Here is a 27,655-nt window from a genome sequence, read left to right on the forward strand (position 1 = left end):
TGAGGTAGGACCAAATTTGATTGTTTAGAGCCTTGGCTTTATATAAACTTTTCCCTTCTAGTAATTACAGAACTTATGTAAGATATATGGGTAATTTTCTCTAATTTCTATTTAGCCTCGACTATCTAGCTACATACACACACACACAAAGTTAATTTAAAGAGTACACTAGAAAAAAAAAAAAGGTGTAGCATGACAACACATATCTATTATTTAACTAATAAGAATATTCCTTCTCAACTTTACTTGTAATAGAAAGTAAGTACAATACTTGCCCAATAAAAATAAAAAAAATTACTTACCCAAAAAAAAAAAGTAAGTACAATTGATTTCCAAAAGACATGTAGCACACTAAACTAGTTAGTAATATTCCTCCTTGCCTGAAATTGAGAGGAAGTACAATTGTTATCCCAAAGATATGTAGCACACTAAAGAAGCGCACTAAATAATTAGAGAGTGCATCATGACATAAGCATACACACATGAGCACACATCACCGACAATATAGCTGTTCCTTAGAAATAGATAGAGATAAAGAGCATCACGAAGCCCATGAGAGTAGCAACACCACAATTCAAGCTCACCATCCCCACCATGCTATCAGGAACGATAACAAACAAATGAAGAGGGAAGCCCACAATATACAGCCAAAGCCCAAGTCCTATTAGGGCCTTGATCTTCCTCATCCCTTTCACTGACTGTGAGCCAAAGACTATAAGAGCCAGTTGCCCCATAGACACCATAAGACACATTTGGTAAATGACAATGAGGACCTTGATGGCAATTGCCCTTTCAGTTGTGTAGGTAAGGTAGGTGGGAAGGAGAATGGCACTTGAAGCCTCATATATGCCCTTGATTTCTTCTGTTTTATTCATCTCTCCCAGTGTTAGAGTGGGGGTGTTTGATGGCAAAGCTTGGTTCATATGGTTAGGTTGTGGTGGACTCATGCAAACTTTTGGCCAAAGGCAAGAGATGTTTTGGCCCATGGTTTAAACTTTAGCCTAAAATGAGAGGAACAAAGCTTACGGTTAATGGAATGAGTGAGATTATGGGTGGGACTCAAGAGTGGAATGTGTCAAATTTGTTGAGAGTGAGAAGATTATATATTGGGGGAAAGACATAAATTACTTCCCAAGTGCGCCACTCAATTATGCTCCTCCTCAAAGGAAGAAGGGGATCCCATTACTGGCAAATTGACCCAATGTTAGCATAGGATTTAAAAAAAAAAAAAAAAAACCTTGAATTTTTAATGCTCAGCACGGTAAGAAGAAGCCCGACAACACTAGTGTTTGGACTTATCGGAACTGGACTGGCCATTGAACCAGGTAAGGTAGGGATGTTTAGCAGAACTAGTTTTAAAATAGAAGAGTAATGTAGGAATGGTAGCTTAAACGTATGGTATATATTTAAAAATATTGTCCAACTTTGTTCAACTGGTCCTATGGGTTCAAAATGGCTGTTTATATATCTCTAACTTTAGTTTTGATGAATTTTCAACGAAATTTAGTTTTTGCTATAGACCGGACCAACAAAAACATTGGTGAGTTCAGTGGTTTAGAGGAAGTAAGTACATTATCATATTTAATTGAGAACGTGTATGGACCATGGTCAGCCATTGGTCGCGGACACTGTTACATTGTCCATGGATCATGACCAGGCTTACAGCGAAACAGCATTGCAGTCCCCCTTTCCACGACATGAAACAATTGACTCTGCTTTCTCCAAAGAAGTTCAACTAAATTGACATCCATCGTATAAAAAATTATAAAAAGTTCAACTAAATCCACATCCATCGTATAAATTTTTTTTAAAAGTTTTGACTACCTTGTCTCCATCAAAGAGACCTGGATGATTCCATTACATAGGAAGCTTGACACGTGTTGCTTAAAGAGGATTGCCGATAACAGACCATTTATTTGCCTAGATGACTTCACGTTATAATCAATTTATTTTATAATTTTGGGAAGAGAAATAATTTTGTGAGACACCCATGTGTATAAAGCCCCAAAAGACAAATCTCACACCTATGTGATAACTTTTCTAAAAATCTGTGCCAAATTTAATGGTGATCCTTTGAAATCCTACACACATAGGTGTGGGAGGATCTCATAAGATCATTATTTTTTTGGAAAATGTCCAAGGAGTGTTTGGCCATTTTTTCCCTGACGAGTACAGACGCAACACGTGGTTAGTTACGCATCATGTAGGGCCGGCAACGACCGGCCCAGGCCCGACAAGGCTAGGCCTAGACCAGGCCAAAGAGGCGTTGGCCCTAGCCATATCAAGACCGGGCTTGATAGAAGAAAAACAAAAAAAAAAAGGAAATTTTAAAAAAAATAGGGCCGGGCCAAGTTTAATGGGGCCAACCTGGTGTGGGCCAAGCCTAGCTCATCCCTCAAGCGGTGGTGGCATGGGTCTTCGTGCCACATTTTATTGCACCAGCCCATTGCCACCCCTGATATAATTCATGCCTTCCAATGTGTATCCATGTGTTTGGGCAGATGATAAATTAATCCGGGTCCAAGCGGCTGACCCTCAATGCCTTGGTTCTTTATGGCTTGGAAGAAAATGGAGGTGGTACCACTCTGGCTAGTGAGGACACCCTCTTCCCTATACCAGCAAAAGAATTGCTGGGCCCTTCTAGCTTTTTTGAACCTGAGAGGGCCTGATATGAGGTACTGGCTTGTGTTCAAAATTAAATGATAGAATAAGATCCACCACAAGTCTCAAAATTAAAAGATAGAATAAGATCTACCACAAGTCTCAGGATATGTTTGGAGGTACCCATTATTGTGGATAATTAATTGATTGTTTCAATAAAGTTAATGCTGATTACGAATTATCCATTATTTGGTAGTGTCTATCATAAAGTCATATGAGTATGAGTAAACTCATAGACGGTTTTACATAATTTTATCTTTTTAAGTTGTTTTTACTTTATTTGTAGTAATTTTCTAAAAATCACATATTTTAGGCTAGAAATAGCAAAAAAAATAGTTTAAATTTCTCTCAAAAGTTTAATAATAAGATAATATTATATGGTTAATAAATGGTCTAATAAGGGTAAGGACCTTAGACTTTCTCTTAACCCGTCCCAAGCCTAGATAGAGGAGGTGGGTTGCATCAAGTAGGCAACTAGTGTAAAACTTTGTCACATGTATCATGAAACCTAAACCTATGGAATGGAGGACGACGATTCATAAAACCGACCCCAAACAATTTGAATAAGGCTTAGATGATGATGGTGATTATATGTAAATAAAAAACACATGTCAAACAACTAGCAAAACTATATTATCTATGGTATATTAATTTTAGATAAGATAGTTTATTCCAAATAAAATTAATTGTCATCCAAATAAGTATTAGAATTGTTGTTTTGCCCTTATTAGCCAAGTTCTAAGAGCTCTATATGCCGAGCTAGCTGGTCCTGGATATTCCAATGGGACTTGTTAGATAGCGAAACACCGATTGCGTTTTGGTGTTTACTAAATCAATACATGTTGAGAGCTGGCAAAATTCTTGTATGTAATGGTATTTCTGGAATAACAATCAGGAAGGGTTGATTTGTAGATATTTCCCTGAAAATTTTCTCGACCTTCTCCCATGTGGTTACTCTTTCCTGCTTGCACTCATCTCGCTTGTACCTGAATCTACCAAGCTGAGGCATAACCTCCAAACTAGAGGGCCATGATTCTTTCATCTCTTCATTCACCTTGTTGGAGAAGAGCTCATTCACCTCATACCAATCTAGAATTGGTTGAGGTACAATTGGCCATGAAACTCAGGAAGGTCGACTTTGATTAGTACCTCCTTTCTTCTAGTAATCTAGCCAATCTACATGTCAGCGATCTCGAACCCTAAGATGTGCTCAATCATGGCCACCTATCTTCAGCATTATCTAGCAGGGCATGTATGTAAAATACAAAGTTCTAGATCAAAAAGAGAACAATTCAAGGTCATATAAACTTTGTTTTCAAATATGTATACTCAGTTGAACATATTAATCGAAAGCATGTACTCTTTGAGTCTTCAAGATAAGGAAAAATCTCTTAGGACTCAAAATTTGAGCTTCTTTTCTCTGCTAGTCAACAATGAATCTGATGGACTGTTGATACCATATGTATCTGTCACTTTTCACTGGTTACAAACTTTGACTTTCTTTCAAATTTAATGCAGGATGAAAGATTATAGAATATTCTGTTGTAGCCCATCACTAACACATATGATGTTATTACTTAGAAAAACATGGTAAAGTTGCACCTTTGGTTTGGAAATAGATCACTCTTCCAAAAACCAGGTGAGAGGCATTGGCAGGCAGTCTAGTTACAAATGTTTAGAAAAAGACTCGTACGGATAGTGATACAATTTCATGGGAAAGTTTACGATATTGTGGGAGATGGAGACCAAAATACTTGCATTTGATGTTAGCAGTAACAAATTAGACAAAGAAAGCATATCACACTATGAACTAAAGGCAGATTGAGATGTCCATCATAAGATACCTGAGTTTTGAAAAAACGATATTATAAAAGATCACAAGGACAAATAACTCTCTCTCTCTCTCTCTCTCTCTCTCTCTCTCTCTCTTTTTCTCTGTGGTAGAGTTTTTGTGTAGCGAGGTTCATAAACCAAAATATTCACAGATAAAAACAGGTGAAGAAACTAAGCATGGAATTTGGGGGATCATCAGGATTCAGCACAAAAACCAAAAAACAATTGGTTTGACAAATAAATAGTAATAAGCACAAATCAAATTATATGGATCCCGTTTTCAGCAAAGCCTCATCCTCAAATGGTCTCCATCTGCAATAAGACTCTCTCTCTCTCTCTCTCTCTCTCTCTCTTCAGGTTAAAGGCCTCGATCTAGTAATGTTCGAGCTGAGATAACACCTTCATGGCCTTGCTACGCACATGCACATTCTCATGCTCCTGCATGCTCAACTTTACGAGCGATAACTTAGCATCCAAACCATAGCTGTCAACCACTTCCCTCACTGTAAAAACCTTCTCCAAAAGACCAACAACCTCCTCTTTAGTATCAGAAGTCCCCCATAACAAAATATCCAACAATGGGTCAATGGCTCCGGCTTCATGCAAAGCCCATGCAGCCCCATAACATATATCATCTTCACAAACCAAGGTGGCCAAAGCAACAACTGCCTCTTTTGCTGCACTTCCTGCCTTCTCTCTCAAGACTTTCACCAAAGCAGGCAGTGCATCAGCCTTCAACAGACAGAAAGTGGTGAGAGAATCACATACACCACCATGGACCTTGCACAGAATTGTTCGAGAACGATTAAGGCCAAAGCAAAAGAACCCACTTCCCTCTGGTGCAATGCTAAGGTTAGGAGTGCTTCGAGAGAGATTGGCCATTGTGGCCGCTGACCTGGTTTTAGAGAGAGAAGAACCAGAGTGAAGCGACTCCACAAGTAATGGGTAGACCCCCATTTCAACTACCATCCTCTGCATGTCCACCATGGATGGTTCGGTGAACCTGATGATTGCACCAAGAGCTTTCTCCTTAGCTTCTGAGGAACCAAACCTAAGCATTCTGATGAGATGGGGAAGGGCTCCTGATCCAATTAGGCTCTCAGTCAGTGAGATATCTGAATTTGGGAGAAGAGAGAGAATTTGAGCAGCTGCCGCTTGTAATTCAGGGTTCTTTTCATCCTCGAAGAAGCTAACAAAGGCCTCAACCCTTTTTGAGGAGGAGAGGAAGGCTGTTACTGTATCAGTTTCGAGATGAGAGAAACAAGAGAGAAGTTTGACAGAGGCTTCGCGGGTTTCTGGGTTCGAGTGCTCAAGTAGAGGGAGGATGACTGAAAGGCCCTCTGAACCTGAAACTAAGGTTTCTGTCCTCTCTGGTTCTGACCTGCAAATCCCAAGCAAGGCAAGGAGAATATACTTTCGAATGGCTTCACATAAGGTGGGTTTTTGTTGAATAGACACTAAGTTGGTTACAATTTCTTCCAAATATAGAGGGGATTCTTCCGAATCGACGAGAAATCGGGTGCCATTAGCTGAGGAGAGGTTTGCTAATATCTCAGAGCATTTTTCTATTATAATGGTGGGGACAATAGGAGTGAAAAGGAGGTCAAGAATAAGGGGCACCCCTCCTGCTTGTGCTATGAGTTTCCGGTTTTCATGGCAAGCTGAAAGCTTTGCAAGAGCTCCCAATGCTGCTGATTTTGATTCAATGCCATTGGCTAACATGTCTAACAGTAAGGGAATGGCCCCTCCTTCTCCGAGGAGCTTTAGGTTTTGGTTTACCAGTTCCATTTTAGAGAGGGCACCAGCCATAGATATTCTTGAGGACTCTGGACCTAAGAATGGCACAAATAAATAACGGAATAAAGAGATCAGTAAAATTACCAAACAAATATGATTTTCAGGAGGTTCATAGCAAAAGGACAGTTGAATCAGAGTTGTGGACTTTTCAGTAGAATATGCAGCCTATACATGGATTGTGAGAAGACTCACAAGCCACCAGAAATGTAGGAAACTAGAAATTACTCATTGGTTTCATCTAGGAGAGTCTCTTTCCTTTATTATCGGTAAAAAACTAATGAAAAGCAGAAAATGGTTACAATATAATACTGTTACAATCGTGAGGACCCAGGATCAATTCCCAGATAGAAAAATTTCAAACTGTTTATCTGAATTTTGAAGCAACACAAGCAAAGGAAAGCGCTTCAACTTATCAAGCAGATATATCTTTTTCATTTCTTATGCCGGATCTGCAAAATCAAACCCACAAACCTCATAATTGCAATGAACTATATGTTACTATGAGAGAAATGCAGCTTTTAAGATGACCTTATCAGCCAATACTAATGATATGACCAGTCAAAAATGGAAATATCAGACAATGCATGTGCATTTCATACAAAACAAACTTCCTAGTCAGTTTTGGTTAACTTTATCCATAAATTAGCTAAATCTAATTTCTGTTAGGGTAAGAAATCCAGAAATGATATCAAAATGGTTTAACAAAAGCAGAGATTGTCAAGAGAAGAATTTCAAACCTTGATGAAGGCAATTAATAAGTGGCTTATACCAGTTTGCAGCAGCCACGTGTTTAATATTATCATCATCTTCTTCACAAAGTTTCAAGAGGATTGCTTCTGCTTTTTCAGATGACTCGACAACTGCGCCATTCAGAAGATTGACAAGGCATATAACACAACTCTTTTTTTTACTCAATTTCTTGAGTAGCGCTACATTCCACCCTGAACCATCAAGGAGCAACTCAAACAACAATTCAACTGCAGCCTTTGATGTAATTGAATCACGTATAAGACAACGTACTATGTAATCAAGTCCTCCTGAGTCCACAACTTTATCCTGCATATAAGAGCAAATTTCAACAAATCTAGCAAGAAAAAAAAAGAGGGAAAAGTATTATCTGTCATATCTACAAAGTGATATATTTAGGAAAAGGCTAAAATGATGATGATGATCTATAGAGCGATATACGAGAGAGAAATGAAATGCTACAATGCCCTATACAAGAGTGTGTTTTACTACAAACACGCGAAAGATGAAAGAAGTGATTCATGAGTTCACTAAAAATTGATAGTGAGACCACTGAGACAGTATCAACATGAGCATCAAAGAACTCCATGGTTGTTGAAAAGTAGGAATATGATGACACTATGAATTAAAAAATTATCAAATCTAGAATATAAAAGGCACATAAAAAGTAACATTCTAGTAAGAAAAAGATAAAAGACATTTGAAGATGTGTTTCTTCCTTAATAAACTATAAATTTATACCTTGGATGCAAGGTATCCTTTGATAAATTAAATGATTGACAAAGTCTGCAGGTACAAACTAATCAACAAAGAGTTTTCAGTGAGCAAATGTCATTGACGGAAATTATTTCACATTCTCTACCCAAACCACACAAATATTCAACAAAAACATATTTCCTTGTACCATGTTTTTTACATCCTATGTATTCCTTGCTAATCAACTTTATATTTATCCAGATTCCAGATGAAGATAACTTAGGAAATGTTTAATATCTTTTTCCATCACAATAAGCTCTTTCATTGCAAATATAACATTCTTTTTCAAGAGCAGAAGACATACTCTTCAAATAGCATGCTGATTCTTGCCTAGCAAATAACAAATGAAGCTCCAAAAGTTTTTATCATACAGTAATTGAAAACGACAAATAACATACTATAGTACCTTAAACAAGTATACCTGAAAAATACGAAAGTGGGTTTTACATTTTCTTTCTTAGGAGGACTTAATCGAAGATGGATTTTTCAAGTGAAAAATATCAGGCTACAGACAGTTTCCCTCACCTTGTTCTTTGCATGCCCTTTCACAATGACCAGTAGAGTTACTAAGACTGCTCTTTTCACATCTTTGTTGTGAGAATTCCCAAGAATCGACACAATGATATCAACAAGCCCCTCAATCCCAATCCAGTACTTGTTAATTGAGTTATCATTGATAAATTCTTTCAGTTCATTGAGTGCAGCTACAGTAGTCACATCAGAACCCAAGAGCAACTCTGATTTGGCAGATCTAATCTTAAGGCAATAGTTCCGTTCCACCCACTCTTCAATAGATTCCCTCATTCGAACGTTCGGTCTAAGAGAGAAATCATCAAGGTGCTGTCCAGTTTCAGGATCAGTATCATTCCCACCATCAAGCCAAGCTTTAATATATGCACGTTCACATGTCGTTCCAGTACAAAGACTAACGGGGTCAATCATCACATCCTTCTTCAAAGGACAAATAAAAGAGTTAAATGGAGGGATGAAGTCTCCCTTTCCACCATATTTCTCCACAGTCCGAACCCTTCGAATATAGCAAGCCTCAATCTCCTCCTCATCTTTTGCTGCATCGGCTCGAGAAAGTAGCGATATAACCTGCTGCAAAAAGAATACTTCCTCACTCTCTTTCCTCAAAGCTGCTTCTTCTCTCTCCTGCTTAAAGCTCGCAATCTCACGGCTTATCTCTGATGGCTCTATAGGCACCCCAACCGCTCTTGCTATCTCCTCGACCAAGTCATTTGCAAACCCCTGATCAGTCTTGTGCTCCAAAATCCCCTGATTCAATTTATCTATGATCTTAAGCTGAGAATTTGATGATTTAAATTCAGCTTTCTGCATCTCATGGTGCAACTGATTCACCTTCTCAGACATATCAGCTAATATTTCAGTTCCAGAAAGGGAGAGAGAAGCCAAAGACCTTCCAATATCTCTTGTGGCTTGTTGAGCTTCCTTTACTATTTGTCTACATTTTAGCAAAAGATAGAAACGAGACCTATTTGTGCACTTATCAATCAAGGATTGTGCTGTTGAGACATCTTCTGAAAGAAATTCTAGAGCCCGTCTAGCTGATTGCGAGTCTTTCAATTCGTGAAGCTGCAATTGCTTTAGGACAGGTTCTATGTCATGGAGGTACTTAGATAAGATCTTGAAACTCTCTTTCTCTATGAGAACATCCTTGGCTGCTTTGGCTGTTTTGATCACCTGGTCCAATAGAAGTGACAAGAGGGCACCAATGGGAACTTCCATAAGTGATGTCATCTTCAATTTAATTAAACCATGTCCTAAATGGGCTTCAACTTTCCATTATACCAGTCATGAACAAGATCTCTTTCTTTAAAGCATGCATCTAATCAAGAGAGAGAGATTATTCATTCACCAAGATTTGAGCACTACCACAGGCCCAGAACATCACCATACAAAGCCTTCTCCTTTGCACCTGTTAATCAATGAAAACCCATATTGGATATGTAACTGATTAGCAAATTCTCGCTACCAGGTGCTAATGCATGAACCCAATCTCCAGTATGCTCTTACACAGCATGCATACAGTCAATTTTTCCATTTTCAGATTTTAATATGAAACCCACTTCCCCTCTCCTCTAATAAAAAATTAAAGAATCCAAGAGCAAAAACACTTTTGACCCTACAGAAAAAGCGAAGGACCGAGGAGAAAAACCACTATTACCCACTTCCGCAAATTAGAAAACAAAATCAAGGTAAGAAAAACCACAAATTCCCTTCATAGGAGTAAAATTCAAGATAGAGGAAATCACATACGCCCAACTGTGAATCATTGATTAATAGTATTGCAAGTACCAAATCTTTCTTTTGCTTCTCATAACAAAGACAAAGCTTCTCTAATTACTGAGAACCCGATTCAAAACCGCCAGAGATATAATTGTTCTAAAGAGAGTTGAAATTATTAACTGATTTCCACTGGTTCCAGAAAGCATGCCTAAATTCCTCTGAAGTGACCAAAGACCAAAGGTAATCTGCATGCATAAAGTGGGCAAGGCAAAAGTAAATAGAGAAATAAGCAAATTAACTCAAACGGCAGGCATTGTTAACAATGGGCTTCACAATTTGAACCCCATAAATTAAAGAAGAGGGGCAATCTTGACAAAGAGATAAATAGTTAAATTTTCGAGCTAAATGGACGTACCCATTTATAATCACCCATAGTCAAGGTGCATTAGTAGTCTTCTAAGGGAGTTTCTGAGTAAAGGTGGATTAGAAACTGAAACTGAAACTTCGCCATTGGCTTCCTTGTAAATCGCAGAAAATTCCATGGAGAGTACGACGTGTTGGACTTTAAGGTCTCAATTGAAAGACTTACGACAAAAGTCTCTCTCTCTCTGGATCCAAATCAACTCGGTGTAACGTTTCGGTAGGAAAAAAGAACACTAAAAGGCTGACGACTCGGTCACGAGTGACCCGGAATTAAACTTCTGGTTGAATTCCATGTCATCGCTTATAGCATGCTCCGCGCGAGCCTACTATACCTTTACATGGTCGGTCAAAAGGCTTTCTAATGAGAGAATTTTCCATCTAAAATATTAAATCCATTTTAGAATAAGAGGAAAACTAGTTATTGAGATTATGTACACTTATTCAGATCCCTCTAAATTTACTTATGTATGAGGGCGTTATTTTACGGAAAAGTTTATATAAGATTGCATGTAGAATTAAAGGTACACCTCAAAAACAATTGATCATCTCCCGATGTATGAATATGAAAAGAAAAAAAGATTTTGAGTTTGCCAAATAGTATATTTTGTAACACATTATCTGGACCGTCCATTTTCAAGATTTTCATATGTTTATAAATCTACTTGATTTGATCTATTTTTATAGTTTAAAATTTCATAATTAAATATGAAAATAGAATATCAAGCCATCTGAAAAAAAATTTATATCAAAATTACATTTATGATAAATTACAAGTACCCCTTGATTGGATTGTTTAAAAGCTCTATTTTTCTAACGCACCTATACATATATGTGGGAAATGAATCCGGTTGATCCAGGTCTAGACCTAGACGTTGGATACTATGGCTTGGGTTTGGCTCCGTTTGATCTTCAGCTAAGTAGGGGTTCAGCTTGGACCCTATCAGGTTGAGTCCAGGTCAATCCAACGTGACTTAAATCCTGATATAGTAGTAAAAATATATATAATAACCAGATATAAACATATCAAAAAAATTATTATATTTTTTTATTTCTAGACCTTGACCCAGTTGAGCTAGACTTGACTTAGGTCTCGGTAGGGCCTAGGTCTAAACCTAATTGGGTTGAGGTCGATCGGTACCCGACATGCCTCATTTACTCTTTCATATGGTTGGCGGCTAGGTTGAGGTAGTGGCTTCTCAAGACCAATAAGGGCATGTTTGATAACTGGAAACAAGTTCATGAACTATAAATTGGAAGTTCCTAAAGAAGTTCACTATTATGTACCAATCATTAGTTTCTTAATCAACTGTCTCAAAATAGAAATCAATATATTTTCTTAACTATCATGGGTATACAATTTGTTGAGTATTTTTACAAATATGAAGTAGAATAGGTGTTTAAATTTCATATGTAGGTTGTCGATGACTTTCTTCTTAAACTGATTACAAACTCTCTCTAGCTCTCTCGCTATTCCTCACACACACGTGCACACACACGCATGCACACTCATATCTATCCGCGCAATTATGGATTTGGTTTCTTGTATTCTATTAGATTGTGTTATAATAGCTTCAGCACAACATACAAACACACATGCACAATTAATACATCCATATGCAACCAATAAAAAACCAACCCATTTAATAATAACATGTAATAACTTGAACACTACTTAAACATACATTCACCATTGATGCATCCATATCCCAACCTCACAAATATATCTCATTCAACAATAAAACAACATTGTTATTTGTCCCACAACATTAAAAACAAAAAAAAGATTTAGAAAACAATTAGAACTTTAATGAAAAGAAAGACTCGATGCTTAGGAAGACAGTCTTGAGATGCCAAGAACCCTTGGGGAAGACATCAGCACATATTTCTGCCCCCTTCCACATGGCTTCAATCCGAAGAATCCATGCCAAATATCTTCTCCAATTCATTGAAGCATATAGGTAAAGACTTGACTCTGAACTTTGTCACATAAGTAAACTCCTTTAAGAAAAACACACATATGTATTGAATTTGTGTGAACATTGCACCTAAACTTGCAAAACAAATTGCAGTCGAGTACCTTATCAATATACCCAAAAAGCTTCTGAGGTGTATTACGCACCATCAATCCATGCATAAAAAGAACCTGGCATGTATTGATTTATGTAATTTTTGTTCATGAGCTTCATCTTTTCAAAAGATTGACTGATTACCAATTACAATTAAATGCCTTGTTAACCACTCAAAGATTTTCAGATTCACTTTAATAATCTGTTCAGATATTTTTGATAAATTAAGATTATCTATTTTCAACCCTTGGATCATTACATTGGAAAGATATTTGTTAAGCAATAATTATATAAATTATTAAATATTGTGATCACTAACAAAAAGTTACATAGCATTATTCCAATTTTGGGATGAAAGCACCACAGGAAGGCTCCTGATACGCACATAAATCAATTAAAACGAATCCAAATATTTATAAATACAAAACATAGAAGAAAAAAACAACACATACAATCCACGTGCGTTCTTTTTTTTTTTTTTTTTTTATACAGAAAAGATCAATGCATTAGTAGGAACTCTTTTTTGTTTGTCTATATATTTGACAAAAGATGAATCTAATGCATAACGGAGGCATTCACAATTGATCTTCTTCAAAGTGGAACTCTCCAAAAACTTCCAAAAAAAAAAAACATTCACAAAAGCTTTTTTAGAGCATGTTTAGTTCGTGCATGAATATTATACAGGAGAAAATTTTACATAGGTAAATATTTTGCAAACTTTCTTTTTACCATGTTTTTTGGTGCTTGTTTTGAGATTTTAGCCATCTGTTCTATCTTTCAAGTTTGTTGCTTTTGGTAAGGTGATCATGGTCCCTCTCGCATTGTGGTCACAGTACCTATGTGTCTCCCCCATGGACAAAGCTCTTACTCCGTCCATGGTCACTGCGCTAAAAGCTCTCCCTCCTACACAACTGAAAACTCTCTCTGTCATGGTCGTGGTAACAACAACTCTCCCCCTTCCCCATAGAGAACTCTCTCTCATAGTCATGGTATTAATGGTCATCTCTTTCGTATAGACAAACACTCTCGTTTTTTTTTTTTTAAGAAAATGTGTACAATAAGATCATTTACTTTTGGTATAAGGTGGTCACAATTAATCTTTGACCACTGGATGTGAATTGGGTGGCTGTATTTATTCCATTGACTAAGTTCAACATTCAAATGAAATTTTTTCAAACTTTGTGACATGTCCAAACTATCATATGGTTATAAATAATTCTAACTTGTAAATAGTCTCTTTATATACAATCCTTTTTTTTAATGGTCTCTCTCTTTCTCTCTCTCACATGCTTTAGAGGCAAGGTTCTTTCTCTACCTGCCCAAAATAATTTACATGGGTTGAGCCAAAAAACATGGGTTACTTTTATTTAACAGAAGGGATTTTATTTAAGGGCAAGCTTTATATGCTTTCCCCACAGCACAAAATCGATATACTTACCTTTATCCAACCGTCCATTCTGAATAGAGGGTTAAGATTGCCCCAATCACAATGTCACGTCTCTACACTATTTTATTTATAATTTTTTTTCTGTAAACTATTTTGACACCAAATTTGGACATCCAATCCTCTATTAAACTCTCACTAGCGAATATATATATATATATATTCAATAAAATAAAATGACCAAAATACTCTTGAAACGTTCAAGGGGTATTTTAATCATTATATTTTATCGAAAATTTATTTTTAATATTTTTTATAGGTGCGCCTCAATGAGAAGACGGCACATGCCAAATTTCATATTCATATAATTTATATAAAAAAACTAAAAATAAAATACTTTTAGACATCGGATCTAAAATCAAACGGTGAATAGCTCTCTTGATCAAACTTGGACGGCTGGATGTTAGAGGGAGGATGGTTCTTCTATACTGCATGGGAAGTATAGAACCCTTTGTCTTTATTTAAAAGAAAGGATTATATACTACTAGACCATTTATCTTTAGGGAAAATTGCCTAGAACCCTCAAAAGTAGACTTTCTAGGCACTTTACCCCTACCTTAATTTTTCCAAAAATCAAGTTGTATATTTTCCCCAATACAAAAAGTTCTTCTTTTTTTTAACGAAAATACCATTAAAAAATCATTTTCGAATCCCAATAAAAAAAAAGGCCAGACGGCGGTTGTTTATTGTCAGACTCATCCGTTCTGTCGGACCAAAACTGTATACTGCCGGGCTGCCTATTCCATACACAATTTTGTTGAACCGACCGCTCATTAATCCAAAAACAAATGTCATACCGCACTTGTAAAATGTCGGAATGACCTCTTCCAAACGTTGGACCGCCTCTTCCAAACGCCGGACCGCCATGGTGAAGTGTCGGACCGTTCAAAATCAGTAACTTAAGTGCCGAAGTGCCTCTTCCAAATGCCGGACCCCCATGGTGAAGTGCCGGACTGTATTTTAGTCTCATTTGTTTTTTCCAAACGACGGTATTTTAGTCTCTTTTTTTTTATTGTTTTTTGAGTTGGATGGTATTTGCTAGGAAACATGATTTGGGAAAAAAAGTTGCTAGAAAAAAATAGCTTGGGGATAAATTGCTTAAAAATCCCTTTTTGAGGGTTTTAGACAACTTTCCCTTATCTTTATCACAAAAAGGTCATAATTTCTACTGGTCATTAAGTATTAAATTGGATGACTTCTCCTTAAAATAATGAATTCCAACTCTTCAATGTACTCCTTCTAGTATTTAATATCACAGTACCAATAGCTCTCCCTCCTACGCTGGTCATGGTACCTAATACTCTCTCTCTCTAATGATTTTGGAGCTATATCAGAACTGAACTCTCTCCCCATGGGCAGCCCACACCATTTACCGATTGGACTATGACCTTAAAGTTGATAATACGGACTGATTTGAGACACTCAGCTTAACACTGATAAATATGAAGCTGCATTGAAAACTTTATACTCTGAATAAGCACAATGTATAGAACAAATTCGCCTGAATATAAAGTCGTCAATAACTTGATTTCTAAGCTTGAAAATCGTCAAATTTCATCTTCCGACTTTACTAAAGAAACAGAAAATGTAATTGTCAAACTTGGGTGTGGTTTGTATCAGTGTTTAAAAGAGCGGTTTGTATCAGTGTTTAAAAGAGCCGGCTAACTCGGGATCGGTCACTAGCCGATCCCGATCTGGCCCAATTCCAACTGTCATGTATGCAAGATTCTTTTTTTCAATGCACTAATCGACCGACTAATCGGACTAATCAGTACTAATTGGCTGATTTGTTCACTAATTGGTGATTTATTCTAAAAATCGGCCGATAAGTGCACTGTCACAGTGCAGAGTCTGCAAAGCTGTCCTTATAATATTTTCTATATATTTCTCTCTTTTTTTGCTTTTCTCTATTCTTTTATTTCTCTACTTAAAATTTTATATATTATTACAAATTTTTTGACACAGTTTCTATGTAGCCAGCCGGCATATTGTAGAAATGAGTGCTTGGCAATAGATATATTTTTAAAATATAATTTGATCCAAATTTTTAGAGAATATATAACCTTTAACATGAAGATTATGAATATGAAAAAATAAAATAATTGAAAACTATAAATAATAATTACATTAAGAAAACATTTGGACCGTTAGTTACAACTGTTATTTAGATGGACCACCTATTTGCATCCATCTTTAAGATGGATGCTTTATAACTTTGGACCGCATATTGTAGAAATGCGGTCCAGCCCGCATGAAACAATTTTTCCAAATTTTTATTTGCTAACGGTAGGATTTGCCGCCTTGGGCGAGTAGACTCAAATGCACCAGAGTTGGTCGGGCGTGACAGCGTGCCAAGCCCATAAGTCCCTCAACACCGGAAGATATAAAATTTATTCGTTGTTCATCTGATTTGATCTTCAATCTAATACCTATACCACCAACCCCCGAAGGGGACAGACATAGATATGAGAGAGAGAAATTTATCAAAATTGTCACAAAGAGATGAACAATTTCATATTTTACCTATACTTTTAATTGAATTTCAAAATACCCAAAGAAACAAACATGGTCTTGAGTTGAAATATTATATTATTTTATAATATTATATCATATTATATATTTGTATTTATTTTATTAATGTAATTCATATTATATAGTATATATTAATTACATATTATGTATAATATATAATATTAATATATATTTATTATATATTGATCATTGAAAAAGTATTGCTTCAAGTACCTGATCAATTTCTCTTAACAAATTTTCCTTATAATATTTATTTATTTTGCTTTTTTTATGTCACAAAATAAAAAAACAACGAATGTAAATTTTAAACATTTTTTACAAATCTTTCGAGATTTTTTAGTTTTTCAGGATTTTTTTACCAAAATTACAAGATGTACTACTTCCAAAACTTGAAAGCCATTTGTTTTTCATTTTCACACATCTCGAAGTCAAGAAGATCGGTTTAAGAATTTTTTTACAACATAACCACCTCTTCTAGTGAATTTTTTAGGTGCGCCTTAACTTGATTGTTTAGGCCTCACCCTTGTATAAACTTTTTCCTTCAAAATTTGGTTGAAATTGATAGAATAACTACCGATGATAATTACATCCGTCCCAGTTTCAGCCGATCAAAACAAAGTTTAATAATTCTATTTATCTGCTTTCCAATTTACGAGAGAAAATTCAACTTAATGCAACCCAGAAGCGTAAATTTTCCAAACTCAAAAACCCCAAACCATAGTTACCATAAAGTGGTAATTTGCCATTCTTTGAGCTAAACTGACCGGAACATCAAGAACTTGCAATTTAGTTCATTAAGTCAAACAGCAGGCATGCGCTGCCCCAAAAGGACAAACCAAAGGAAAAATGAAAAGAATTTCTTTCCATCTTAAAAATAATGAACAATAGTCATTATTCATATTAAAAAACTATATATATTTAAAAAAGAACAATAGTTAGGATAACAGCCAAAGAAATGGGGTTCCATACATATCATGTGTCTATAGAACTGTGTACCATGAGACCATTTATTTTTGGCAAAGAAAATTCACATTTAACTACAACCATAGCAAATGATCAAACAAGTTCCACGCAATGAACAACAAAAAGCAAGTTAAATTGATCAAATGGACTACAAAAAACCCAGAATTGCTTTTCAAAACACAGATATTTGAAGAACAGAGTCTCTATTCCCAATAAATCTACAGTTTCAAACAAATTATAATTTTTCTCATGCCGACCACATTATGAAAATTTCCAGACGAAGCAATAAAAGTAAACACGTAAGAATTCAGAAGTATTAATCTGCAGGATCATGGATAGTCAGTTCATAAACCCTTCTTCATTCCAACTAATACAGTCTGAACTTGGTATATACAATATTTGAGATTGCAATAGCAAATTATTACTTACCCCAAAAAAACAAAGTTAATTAATAGAAGATTACTGTTAGAAGTAATATTAAGAACAAAGAGGAAATGAACCATGTAACTGGATGTTCATACTTCACACCATGATCTCGAATATGAAAACGAAAGCATCAACGAAGACTGTTTCTTCGTGCCATCTCACGAATCTCTTCCGGTGGTGGAGGCCTAGGTCCCTCGGGAGGGTACACCACATAGGACCGCTGCAAATAAAACCAAAACAAGAAAGCCTCAGCAGTAATAAATAGAAGAATAAGGATAAAAACAAATAAAAGATATAAGAAAGAACAAAACTTCTATGTGGCCATATGACTAGCATTGGGTATATCTACAATTAAGTTCCTGGTATTTTCAAAAATTTGGGTGGCAACAGTTAAAGAAAGAAAGAAAGAGTACACTGCCCCTATTATTTATTGGGGGCAATGTAAGCACTATTCATGAAGTGGAACCTCAACCAAGCAAGAAATGTCAACAAGATCACTCCCCTTGTCTTACAAAGTACATCCACTGAAATGCTCCAAGGTTTATTAATCTACGAGACTTAATCAGAAACTGTGACAATTCACTTTGCAATAAGCTCCTGATGGTTTTATTCAACAATAAGAAACCGGGATAGGCATTCATCCAAAGAAGGTCTTGACTGGTTAAACCCATTTTAAGGCTAACCTATTAAACCTTGCCATTTGATAGGCTCAAAGGTCACCAATGTGCTAAGAATTGGGATGTTGCCTCAAGAGTGCTATGAGTAGGATTTTAAGAGTCAAAAACTTGGCAACCTAGAAAGATGTCACACTAACCGACGCAAAGCTACAAAGAAACCATGCCTACAAGGCTAAAACTGCAAATTCTGCAAGTAACAAACAATAAGGTCATCAACACTACAAAAGCAACCTTGGAGAAAGTCTCAATAAGGATGAAAAAGAGGGCCAGCATGGGAGAAAATGCTGGTGGGGACCCCATCAAGGTTAAATGCCATCAAGGGGCAAATCAACAAAGACATAACCGTTAATCCAAAATTTACAAGGAATGTATACAGCGATAGAAAATATGATGTAGCAACATATAAATTTCCAACTTCCAATAAGGTTAAAGCTGCAGCCAAGTTTCCACTAAGAGTGCTTGTAAATGATGGTCAAATTGAAAGTAGAGGATCAAATAGTCAGTGATTGGAAAGGTAAATGATACACAAGGAATCATAAAGAAATGGAAGCAACATGATTCTCTAACTCAAAATGTGGTTCTACTGAAATCACCAGATCCTAAACCTTGACTCAGTTCCATCATGGGAAGCATTATATATGGAAAAAGGCCAACACATAAGTTATCATAACCCAAAAGATAAGCATGAAAAAGTCCCACTTCTAGCAACTTTGAATGAAAACAACAAACCAGGGTTTGGTCTACAAAAATCAAATTCCTTTTGCGGCTAAGCTCTTCTTTTGCAAAAGTTTGTGCTTCATCTTATTACTATTTATTCACTTTATTTAATAACCCTTTATATATCAATAATTTTTAGTTGAATGACAAGGATTATTTATACACAAAGAAAGTTAGGATTGAAATGCAACTCTACTGAAAATAGAGGAAAACTCTAGACTGCATAATTGTTCACCAAGACCATCAATTTTTACTTGGGGGGTGAGAATTCTCAAGTGAAAAATACATAACAAGACAGAACAAAACCCACAATAGCGCTTCCAATTCTGAATTGAAATATAAGAGCGATAGAAAATAACCTTGGTGGTATATATAGTATGAACATCCTTATATTGGGGATTCTCTGCTTAGGACTTTGAAAGTGAATTACATCATCTTAGAGACATAATCGAATAGAACCAATAATTCAAGAGAAAGAATCAAATCATATTTTCTCCTTGCTATTAATATCGTCCTCCATGGTTGCTTCTCACTTTTGAGTCTCATCTTGATTTGACCTAAACTGTAACAGATCCGGTAAAAAACAATGCAAGAAAATCCTTCTAACTCTCTAAATAAAAAATAACAATAATTTTTTAATCAAACTAGTTATTGAAAAAACCTAAAAGTAGCTATAGCCTCTAGTTATTCTAAAACCACAAGAAAACACTCTATAGAAAAATCCCAGTTTCCCTGTAATCCTAAACCACATATTTTCTACAAAGCTATTACCTACCAAACTAGAAGTTTCCATGACACCAATGTGATCAATTTGAAATATATGGACCGAAATTATGTCTATTTATGACTAAAAATAAAATAAGCTAATCTCTCTCAGGAATTAGTTATTAAAGGAAACAGGAAATAAAATATTGGGGTGCGTATAAATAAAGAGAGGACAGAAAAGCTCACATTGCCCATGATTCTTTGGAGGTTCTTTGTATCATAGGCGAAATTGTACATGAGAATTATGGGGATGGTCACATACAATCCAAACTTGGCGATTTCTAAGAGCCCCTTTGCTGTCCCAATTGAAGACATCTCTCTCTCTTTACTTGCACCCTGTAGAGAAAGGGAAGAATGTGATATGCTACAAAGCATGTATACATTCATACAAAGTGCACTCACGCAAAGCATCTAAACCCCCCATATAAAGTGCAACTCCTACAGAGCTTATAAAAATGAATTCATTCAACAATCATACAAAGCATATAAGAGTGCTTCACGCACTGAGAAAAATGCATTGCTACAATGCATATGGAAAATGCACACATACAAAGCATACAGACAAGTGGGGCATGTTGCGCAAGCCAAATTTAGAAAGGTAAACCATTGCCAAATGATGTACTTTACTGGAATTGAAGATACAAATAACCTCATGGGTATTGGGTTAGGCATGTTTCTGTCCTCAAGCTTGTCTCATGGCTATAAAAATATATTCCACAACCAACACAACCGCCTCACCTTAAAAGGAATCGATCCTACCCTAGACAATTAGCTTAGAATTTCAAAGCATTGACATAAAAAAGTTTGTATTCTTTTTAAACCTAATTACCCAAATGATTGCCAAGCATCTCCTTGGGCCACAAGCCAAATGTCCTTCCAAACCAAATCAGCAATCAATAAGGAGCCTCTATGTATGCATGAACTATTGGCTTTGATATCAAGTTCACAATGCAAAATCCTTTAACTATAGATAGGAAGAAAAAACAAGAAGGAACCATTTCCTAGATAAATTGAGAAAATAATAGCTCATGAATCAAGTCACATGGTATAAGACAACATGGAAAATAAATGGTATAGAATATATTGTTAGTATAATCCCGGAACGCTAAAAACACATCCAACTACACTCTGAAAAAACATATACAAATGCACTTATACAGAGCATATAAGAGTGATGCATGCACTCAGACAATGAGGGGAACTAGAAAGTAGAAAGTACTAGTTTTACACACACTTTTCCTTTAATTCACCACATTTCTTTCTAGAAAATCTCCCAAACTTCAATAAAACAGTAACTTCACTACAACACAAGTTTGATAAGCCAACAATAAAACATTACAAACTCATACACATCAGACAAGAAACCCATAGCATAAACTTTGACTTGATCTTTATTATTTTAGCAGACTTGTGAAAAATAAACTTTCGACCCTGAGAAAAGTGAGTGTTTCATATGGAAAAACCTTGAGAGTGTATGTTCAAGGCTTCAATCCAAACCCACTGATAGGGTGATCAGTCCCCAATGCACATAAATAAGGGAGGGAAAATCTAATGACGATGTGCAATTCAATTTCAAGTGAAGAAAGGACTCCACCATGCAAATTAAAGTAAGTGCAGCTTTTGAAAGCCAGTTACCACAAACTTAACTGATGGAAAAACCCTAATTAAATAATAACCCACGTAACAATATGCATGCATGTGATATTCAAGGATTCTACTAACAGGAGAAATCAGTCATTCAACAGAAAACATCAGTACATAAATCACAAAATGATATAAAAGCACGCTTCATATACTTTGAAAACCAACCAAGAAAAATGGCACTAAATAACATAGATCTCCGTTACCAGTTGAACTTCCTCGAACAAAATGAATAGATCACCAACTTTGCATATTTTTAGAGAGAACAAGTCATGCGGCAGTAGATAGAAAGAAAACACCCCAGGACACTTGCAAGAGAGAAAGAGAGAGAAGCACATTCAAAGCAAGAAAGAAATAAAAAAGTACATTAAAGCATGGTGCTGAAAGAACACACACCAAACAGCAGTAAAATAAAAGAATACACACCAAACTGCTCTACAATGAAAAATAAAAAACACTTGATGCAGTACAGAGAGAGATCATGACCAAGCAGCAAAGCAATGAAAGAATATGCACTGAAGATCAGGAAAATTAGAGGATGCACGCTAGAAATATCAATGAAAGAGATAAAGCAGTAGACGCAGGGTAGGGTAAGAGAAAAACAGCAAAGAGATAAAAACAGCAACAATTTCCAACTAGAACCAACAAAATCCAAAGCATCTTACAACCAACTTCAAGATATTTCATGAGTTATCTTAAATCAAAATAACCACACATCAATCCAAATATCAAGCAAATAACTAGAAAGAAAAATGCATAGTTACAGAGATAGAGAAAGAAGGAAAAAAAAAACAGCCATATCTAAAAAGGAAATAAAGTTCAAATAAACCAATATTGATGCACAACCAATAAAACAAACTTGCATCAGTAGTTCAAAAAGAAAATCCTTATTTTGATTAACCGGAAAAACATCTATTCTTATGAGATCTATAGTTTTGCAGCAAACAATTAAACTTAAGTAAGAAAAGAGAGAAATAAACGAAAACCAGGGCATAAACAAGGGGAAAAAAAAAGGATGGGCATAGGGTCAACAATAAACCAAAATATAAATATGATAATAACATTAAATTACGGGAAAGTAAAAGCAAGGATTGCATGAAAATTAAAAACGTAACTGATGAAGAGTGGGCCTTTTGAGGTAGAGACTAGGGTTCATGGGGGAGAGAGTGTGTTTTTTTTAAGATCAGAAGGCTTCTTGAGAGATCTGGCGGGGTTTTCGTTGAGGAGATTGGGTGTCTTCTCTCACATAAAACTGGGATTATAGATTGTGAGAGAGTGTTTTGGGTTAACAGGGAGACAGAATGAGAAAATAACTCCTAAGGGTAATGATTAGAAAAAAAACAAAAATGCAAACCTATGGGAATATATGTAACGAGATCATCCACCTTCGATACAAGGTGGTCTTGACTCCTATTTGATGGTAAATTTGCTAGCTTGGATGTATTATAAAGTTGGAGAAAATTTCAAGATAACTTTTTTTGAAGTTTGATCTTTTTCAATGGAATAATTGCCTCCACCCATTTTCACATCTAATGGTTATGATTATTATAACCATCTTTATCAAAGGTAAATGATCTCTTATGTGCTTTCTCCGGTCGTATTTGTATAAATAAAGTAAATGGCCTCATTCTATACTTCCCCAATTTTTGGTGGCTGCACTTTTTTCTATTGACCAAACTCAAAAGTTTAATAGAAAAATTATCAAACATTGTGACACATCCAAACTATTAGATTTTACATCAGATGGTCACAAGTAATTGTGAACTCTACATGGTCTCATTGTATATAATCCCAAAAAATTATAGTAATATGTACCATCTATTTGATCTGAAGAGCATAGCTATGACACTATTAAAGATATATCAAATTTTAATGATGTTTCAAACAATATATTAAATCGACCATATTTAGTTAAAATGAATGGTATAATCATCACAACTTCTTCTACAGCTAAGGTTGCCATCTTGTATAAACCGCACCAAATTTCAATTTTAAATTTTTAACGCTCAGGTCTTATCATCTAAAAATTGGGCGTTCTATACACGATCTTCTATTTTAACATATCCTTATACAATCTTAAGACATTTTTTTTTTAAGTGCACATAAGCCGCTCTTAGAATAGTTTATTTTATTGAAGTTAACATACTATCTGAAAAGGTTATATCCTCAAAATTTGAAATTTAGAATTTCTTAATTAGGGTTGGACATAGATTTTCAAGTCATTGTAAGATTTTTTATTTGAAAACTACGTCTTCCGACAAAATTTAAAAATGAGCTTTAGTTGGGTACCTTTTACAAACCTCCCTTTAAATTTTATCACATAAATGTAATTGTCCCAAACCTGCCAAGGCCCCAACTTATTCTAGGATGACCACGTTATAGTGAACGAAGCTCTTTATTGTGTATTACATACTATAGAAAATTTGGTTTTTAAAGTAGATTTTATATTTTAAAAAACACAAAGTGGAGAATTTTGACAATCAAATGGATTCCAAATTGCAAAATATTACATTCGTGATCCTTTGGTCCATCAAGTAAGGGCAAATATTTTACGTAATTTTTAGCATATAGAAGACTTAAGGGCAATTGTTGTAAAGGTTCACGGCGATATGAGATCTAATATGTGCTCGTATGAATGCAATAAGGGTTACACAAACATTGTAACCCAAACCGCTGTTTGGTTATTGGGATTGTATGCAAAGAGATCATTTATCTTTGAAAAAAGTTTATATAAGTGTGAGGCTTTAAACAATCAAACTAGAGCGTATATCAAAAATTTCACTAGAAGAGGTTGTTTTGATGCCCAAATATTCTCAATTTAATCATCTCTACCACAAGATGCATAAACATAAGAAAAAAATGGATCACGTTTTGGAAATAGTGCATCTTGTAATGTATTTTTTGGACGGTCAATTTTCAAGATCTTAAAGTTTTCATAGATCTATTTGATCTACACTATTTTTTAAGCTTTAAATTTTATAATTAGATATAAAAATATATTTTAAGACTGTCACAAAGATTTTCAGTGTAAAAACTATATTTCTCAATATTATTTGAAGGTGTGCTTTACTTTGATTGTTTGGAGCCTCCGACTCTAGACAAACCACACCTCTAAATTACATACCAACGATAAATCGTACTGAGTAGGTTTTCATGGAAGGCATATCATGATCCTTGAAAGCACTTAGAAACACTCGGTCAATATGTTGGATGGTGATGGAAGAGTATGTAGCACCCACACTACATGTCAATTGCAATCTCCCCCATCACCATTCAACCCACTTTTTGGACGGAGGTGATCTTTAGGATCACATTTCACATGATCATGTTAATCAGGAGTTACTTTCCGTAAAATGTTAAATTACCATTTATTACACACGCACGAGAAAGTGTAGAAAATTAATCTTCGAGAGAGAGACCCTCAAAACAATCAAAGAGATGTCAAATCGTACCGAATAGAACTCTTGGACATTAATAATCTAATCGTTTTCTAACATATCAACCGACCTTAGCTCAGTTGGTAGAGCGGAGGACTGTAGTGTATGGCCGTTATCCTTAGGTCGCTGGTTCGAATCCGGCAGGTCGGATTATACTTTGATTGAAGGGACCATTTGTTTTTTTGATTATAGAAATTCACGAAAAAAAAATATTTAGATTTTTTATTAAATTCTTTTTGACATAAAATTTTCATGAGGATTGGGTTGGATCTACCGAATTATACTACCTTTTAATCCATATTTTCATAAATTTTACCAGGTTAGTTTTTAGTAAATTTTAAAATTTTCCAATTATGCTCTAGTACAATGTTGCAAAATTTTAACTATTTTATTTTCTATTTTTCTTTTTTTCTTTTTTTCTTTTTTACTCTTTGTCATTAGTGGACTTCCAAGGTACCTTTTTTTTACAAATAAAAATAGGAATGATGTTTAGATTGTCATACTTTGAAGAGGAAAAAAGAAAAAAAAAAAAAAAAAAAAGCCAAATATAGATTCGTCTGATATATAAAATATCGGACTGCCACATACAAAACAATAGATCAGATTGTGGGGTGGTCCTGCAACACTGAACCACCCATGAATTAGGGTAGTTTGATATCTTATCCATCGGAGGACCCAAAAAATGCCAAAGAAAAGAAAAAAAAATACAAATTATCAAAAGATGTAATTTCTATAAGACCTAAGCTGTATGAAAATAAAGTGAATCTTCGCATGGAAAGCAATTCGGGCATTGAAATTGATAGATCTAAAATTAATTTCCAACACGAGCTATGAAATTTGAAGCTCAAAGAATGATACATATCTTACGAATATATGAGCACTTATTTTTAGGGTGAAATGATTAGTTTAGATCATTTGTACAATATACACTATTTTTAGGGCTTAAAATCCTATATTTTCACACAACTTTAATAATAAAGGCTGAGATGATCAATTTGAAGGTTTTCTAACTCTCGAATTACAATTTTCGGTGAGGCTTTACATTTTTTTTGATAGTGTTGCAGCCCTATCAAATCACTTCCCCACATAAATTAACTATAATAAATATATAATTTCAACATTTGACTAATATATTTTAATTTGATTTCAATATACTAAAAAAAAAAAAACATCTTAGTCTTGAGTTGAAGTAGGTGCAAACACGCAAATGTTAAACGGTGTGGTTTGTATAAAATTGAAGCTCCAAATAATTAAAGTAAGGTACAACTTCAAATAGTTTTGAAAGGTATTGTTCTAGTACTAGTTTTATTTGCGATGGATAAATTATATTTTTATATATAATTATTAAATTTAAAGCTTAAAAAATAATGTTGATCAAGCATATCTATTTATCTATTATCATCGTCATAGTATTTTTTCAATTAATTGGGTCGATTACATAAATCCTGATCCGTCATTCTACTCTATTAAGGGGCATACTCTCAGCATGACTATAAGTTTCCATATCTTTTATTATTGCTTCTAACCATGTACTTTTGGACCCACTATTTGCCTTTGAAACCATCTATAAACACTTGAAAATCTTTGAATTTGATGGTTTAGGAGATGCATTACAAGATGAATTATTTTCAAGACTTAAATATATTTTTTCCAATGTTATCAAATTCACTTTAGTTTGGCCGAAGCCTTCAGTTTTTAATCATAAACGGAAGCGAAGAGAAACATGGTGTTGTCGCTTCAATCAGATTCGGGCTGCTTCAGTCAGATTTAGGTATATTTGGGTCTGCTTCGGTCGAAGCTTCAGGTTGCTTTAATCAGAAATGAAATACCTATATAAAAGTTTTTGTTTAATTGTTTTTAGTTTTATTACTTTTTCATTATTTGTATATATATTATATGTATAAATATATAATTTATTTATATTAAAATAAAAATAAAAGTCCGAAGTCTTCCCTCGAATTGGCCGAAGCACCAATTTGCTTCATTTTTCTCACCAAATTGAAGAAGACTCTGAAACGAATACGACAACATTGTTTTTTTTTCATGTCCATACATCTTGAAGTTGAGATGATCAATTTGAGGATTTTTGAGCATTAATAGAATATTTTCTAGTGAATTTTTAAGGAGCACCTTAATTTGATTGTTTAGGTCTCCCCTTATATAAACTCAATAATAATAAAAAAAGGCAATTTGATGCTTACCTCATCAAGTCAATAGCAAAATTAGAGAATGAAAAGAGCATGGGCTTAATTGGTTAGCGCTTGATGATTTGAAACGCAATATCCTCGGCTCAATTCCTTTTTAGGAGTGGGTCTCCTCACATACTCACCAAAAAAACAATTTAAGAAAAAAAAAAAAAGAATTTCTTAAACATGGACCAAAAGGTAATACAACCCGTCCTTATGTGAATTTTAGCTTTGATTAATATAGATAAAAAATATCACCATTGCACTTCACCATAGGACCCTTCTAAATTGTAAATTTGTAATATATTAAATTGTTTTTAGGAGGAATAACTAT

General features: G+C 35.0%; 2 protein-coding genes and 1 non-coding gene across 10 annotated transcripts; 1 reads left to right on the plus strand and 2 right to left on the minus strand.

Annotated features, from left to right (window-relative positions):
• Positions 1-4,657: 4,657 nt before the first annotated feature.
• On the minus strand, positions 4,658-10,675 carry LOC18429549 (U-box domain-containing protein 43). 5 transcript variants are annotated; one of them, XM_088861644.1, is made up of 5 exons: positions 10,460-10,675; positions 10,225-10,289; positions 8,320-9,733; positions 7,029-7,347; positions 4,658-6,326 (listed from the first exon to the last, which is right to left on the minus strand). In XM_088861644.1, the coding sequence occupies exons 3-5, from the start codon at positions 9,553-9,555 to the stop codon at positions 4,867-4,869; spliced, it is 3,015 nt and encodes a 1,004-aa protein (XP_088717770.1). In that variant the 5' UTR covers positions 9,556-9,733; positions 10,225-10,289; positions 10,460-10,675; the 3' UTR covers positions 4,658-4,866. The 5 variants fall into 5 exon arrangements, with proteins under 5 accessions (XP_088717770.1, XP_020519969.1, XP_088717772.1 ...); XM_020664310.2 differs by having other exon boundaries at positions 10,075-10,289; positions 10,460-10,660; XM_088861646.1 differs by lacking the exon at positions 10,225-10,289.
• A 7,140-nt stretch (positions 10,676-17,815) lies between these two features.
• On the minus strand, positions 17,816-23,318 carry LOC18429550 (sporulation-specific protein). 4 transcript variants are annotated; one of them, XM_011623318.3, is made up of 3 exons: positions 23,084-23,318; positions 20,244-20,393; positions 17,816-18,118 (listed from the first exon to the last, which is right to left on the minus strand). In XM_011623318.3, exons 2-3 carry the CDS (start codon positions 20,370-20,372, stop codon positions 18,029-18,031), a joined length of 219 nt encoding a protein of 72 aa, XP_011621620.1. In that variant the 5' UTR covers positions 20,373-20,393; positions 23,084-23,318; the 3' UTR covers positions 17,816-18,028. The 4 variants fall into 4 exon arrangements, with proteins under 4 accessions (XP_011621620.1, XP_011621621.1, XP_088717775.1 ...); XM_011623319.3 differs by having other exon boundaries at positions 23,053-23,184; XM_088861649.1 differs by lacking the exon at positions 23,084-23,318 and adding an exon at positions 22,814-22,975.
• A 1,882-nt stretch (positions 23,319-25,200) lies between these two features.
• TRNAY-GUA (transfer RNA tyrosine (anticodon GUA)) lies at positions 25,201-25,285 on the plus strand. Its single transcript is given in 2 exon segments — positions 25,201-25,237; positions 25,250-25,285. It is a non-coding gene; the product is annotated as a tRNA-Tyr (tRNA).
• The last annotated feature ends 2,370 nt before the right edge of the window (positions 25,286-27,655 follow it).

Source organism: Amborella trichopoda, chromosome 3 (genome assembly GCF_054954075.1).
Source record: "Amborella trichopoda isolate Santa Cruz 75 chromosome 3, AtrichopodaSantaCruz75HAP2 v2.0, whole genome shotgun sequence".
Classification (NCBI taxonomy): Eukaryota; Viridiplantae; Streptophyta; class Magnoliopsida; order Amborellales; family Amborellaceae; genus Amborella; species Amborella trichopoda.

Bases quoted from the DNA above. Each gene is read 5' to 3' on its own strand.
- LOC18429549 (XM_088861646.1), bottom strand. From the start codon at position 9,555: ATGACATCACTTATGGAAGTTCCCATTGGTGCCCTCTTGTCACTTCTA. The intron at 7,348-8,319 runs GTGAGGGAAACT...TCTTATATGCAG, and splicing joins AAGGGCATGCAAAGAACAAG to GATAAAGTTGTGGACTCAGG. The intron at 6,327-7,028 runs GTTTGAAATTCT...TGCCATTCTTAG, and splicing joins TATTAATTGCCTTCATCAAG to GTCCAGAGTCCTCAAGAATA.
- LOC18429550 (XM_088861648.1), bottom strand. From the start codon at position 22,036: ATGTGCTTCTCTCTCTTTCTCTCTTGCAAGTGTCCTGGGGTGTTTTCT. The intron at 20,394-21,904 runs GTAACGGAGATC...CTTTCTCTACAG, and splicing joins TGTTCGAGGAAGTTCAACTG to GGTGCAAGTAAAGAGAGAGA. The intron at 18,119-20,243 runs GTGAGCTTTTCT...TTTTATTTGCAG, and splicing joins TCCAAAGAATCATGGGCAAT to CGGTCCTATGTGGTGTACCC.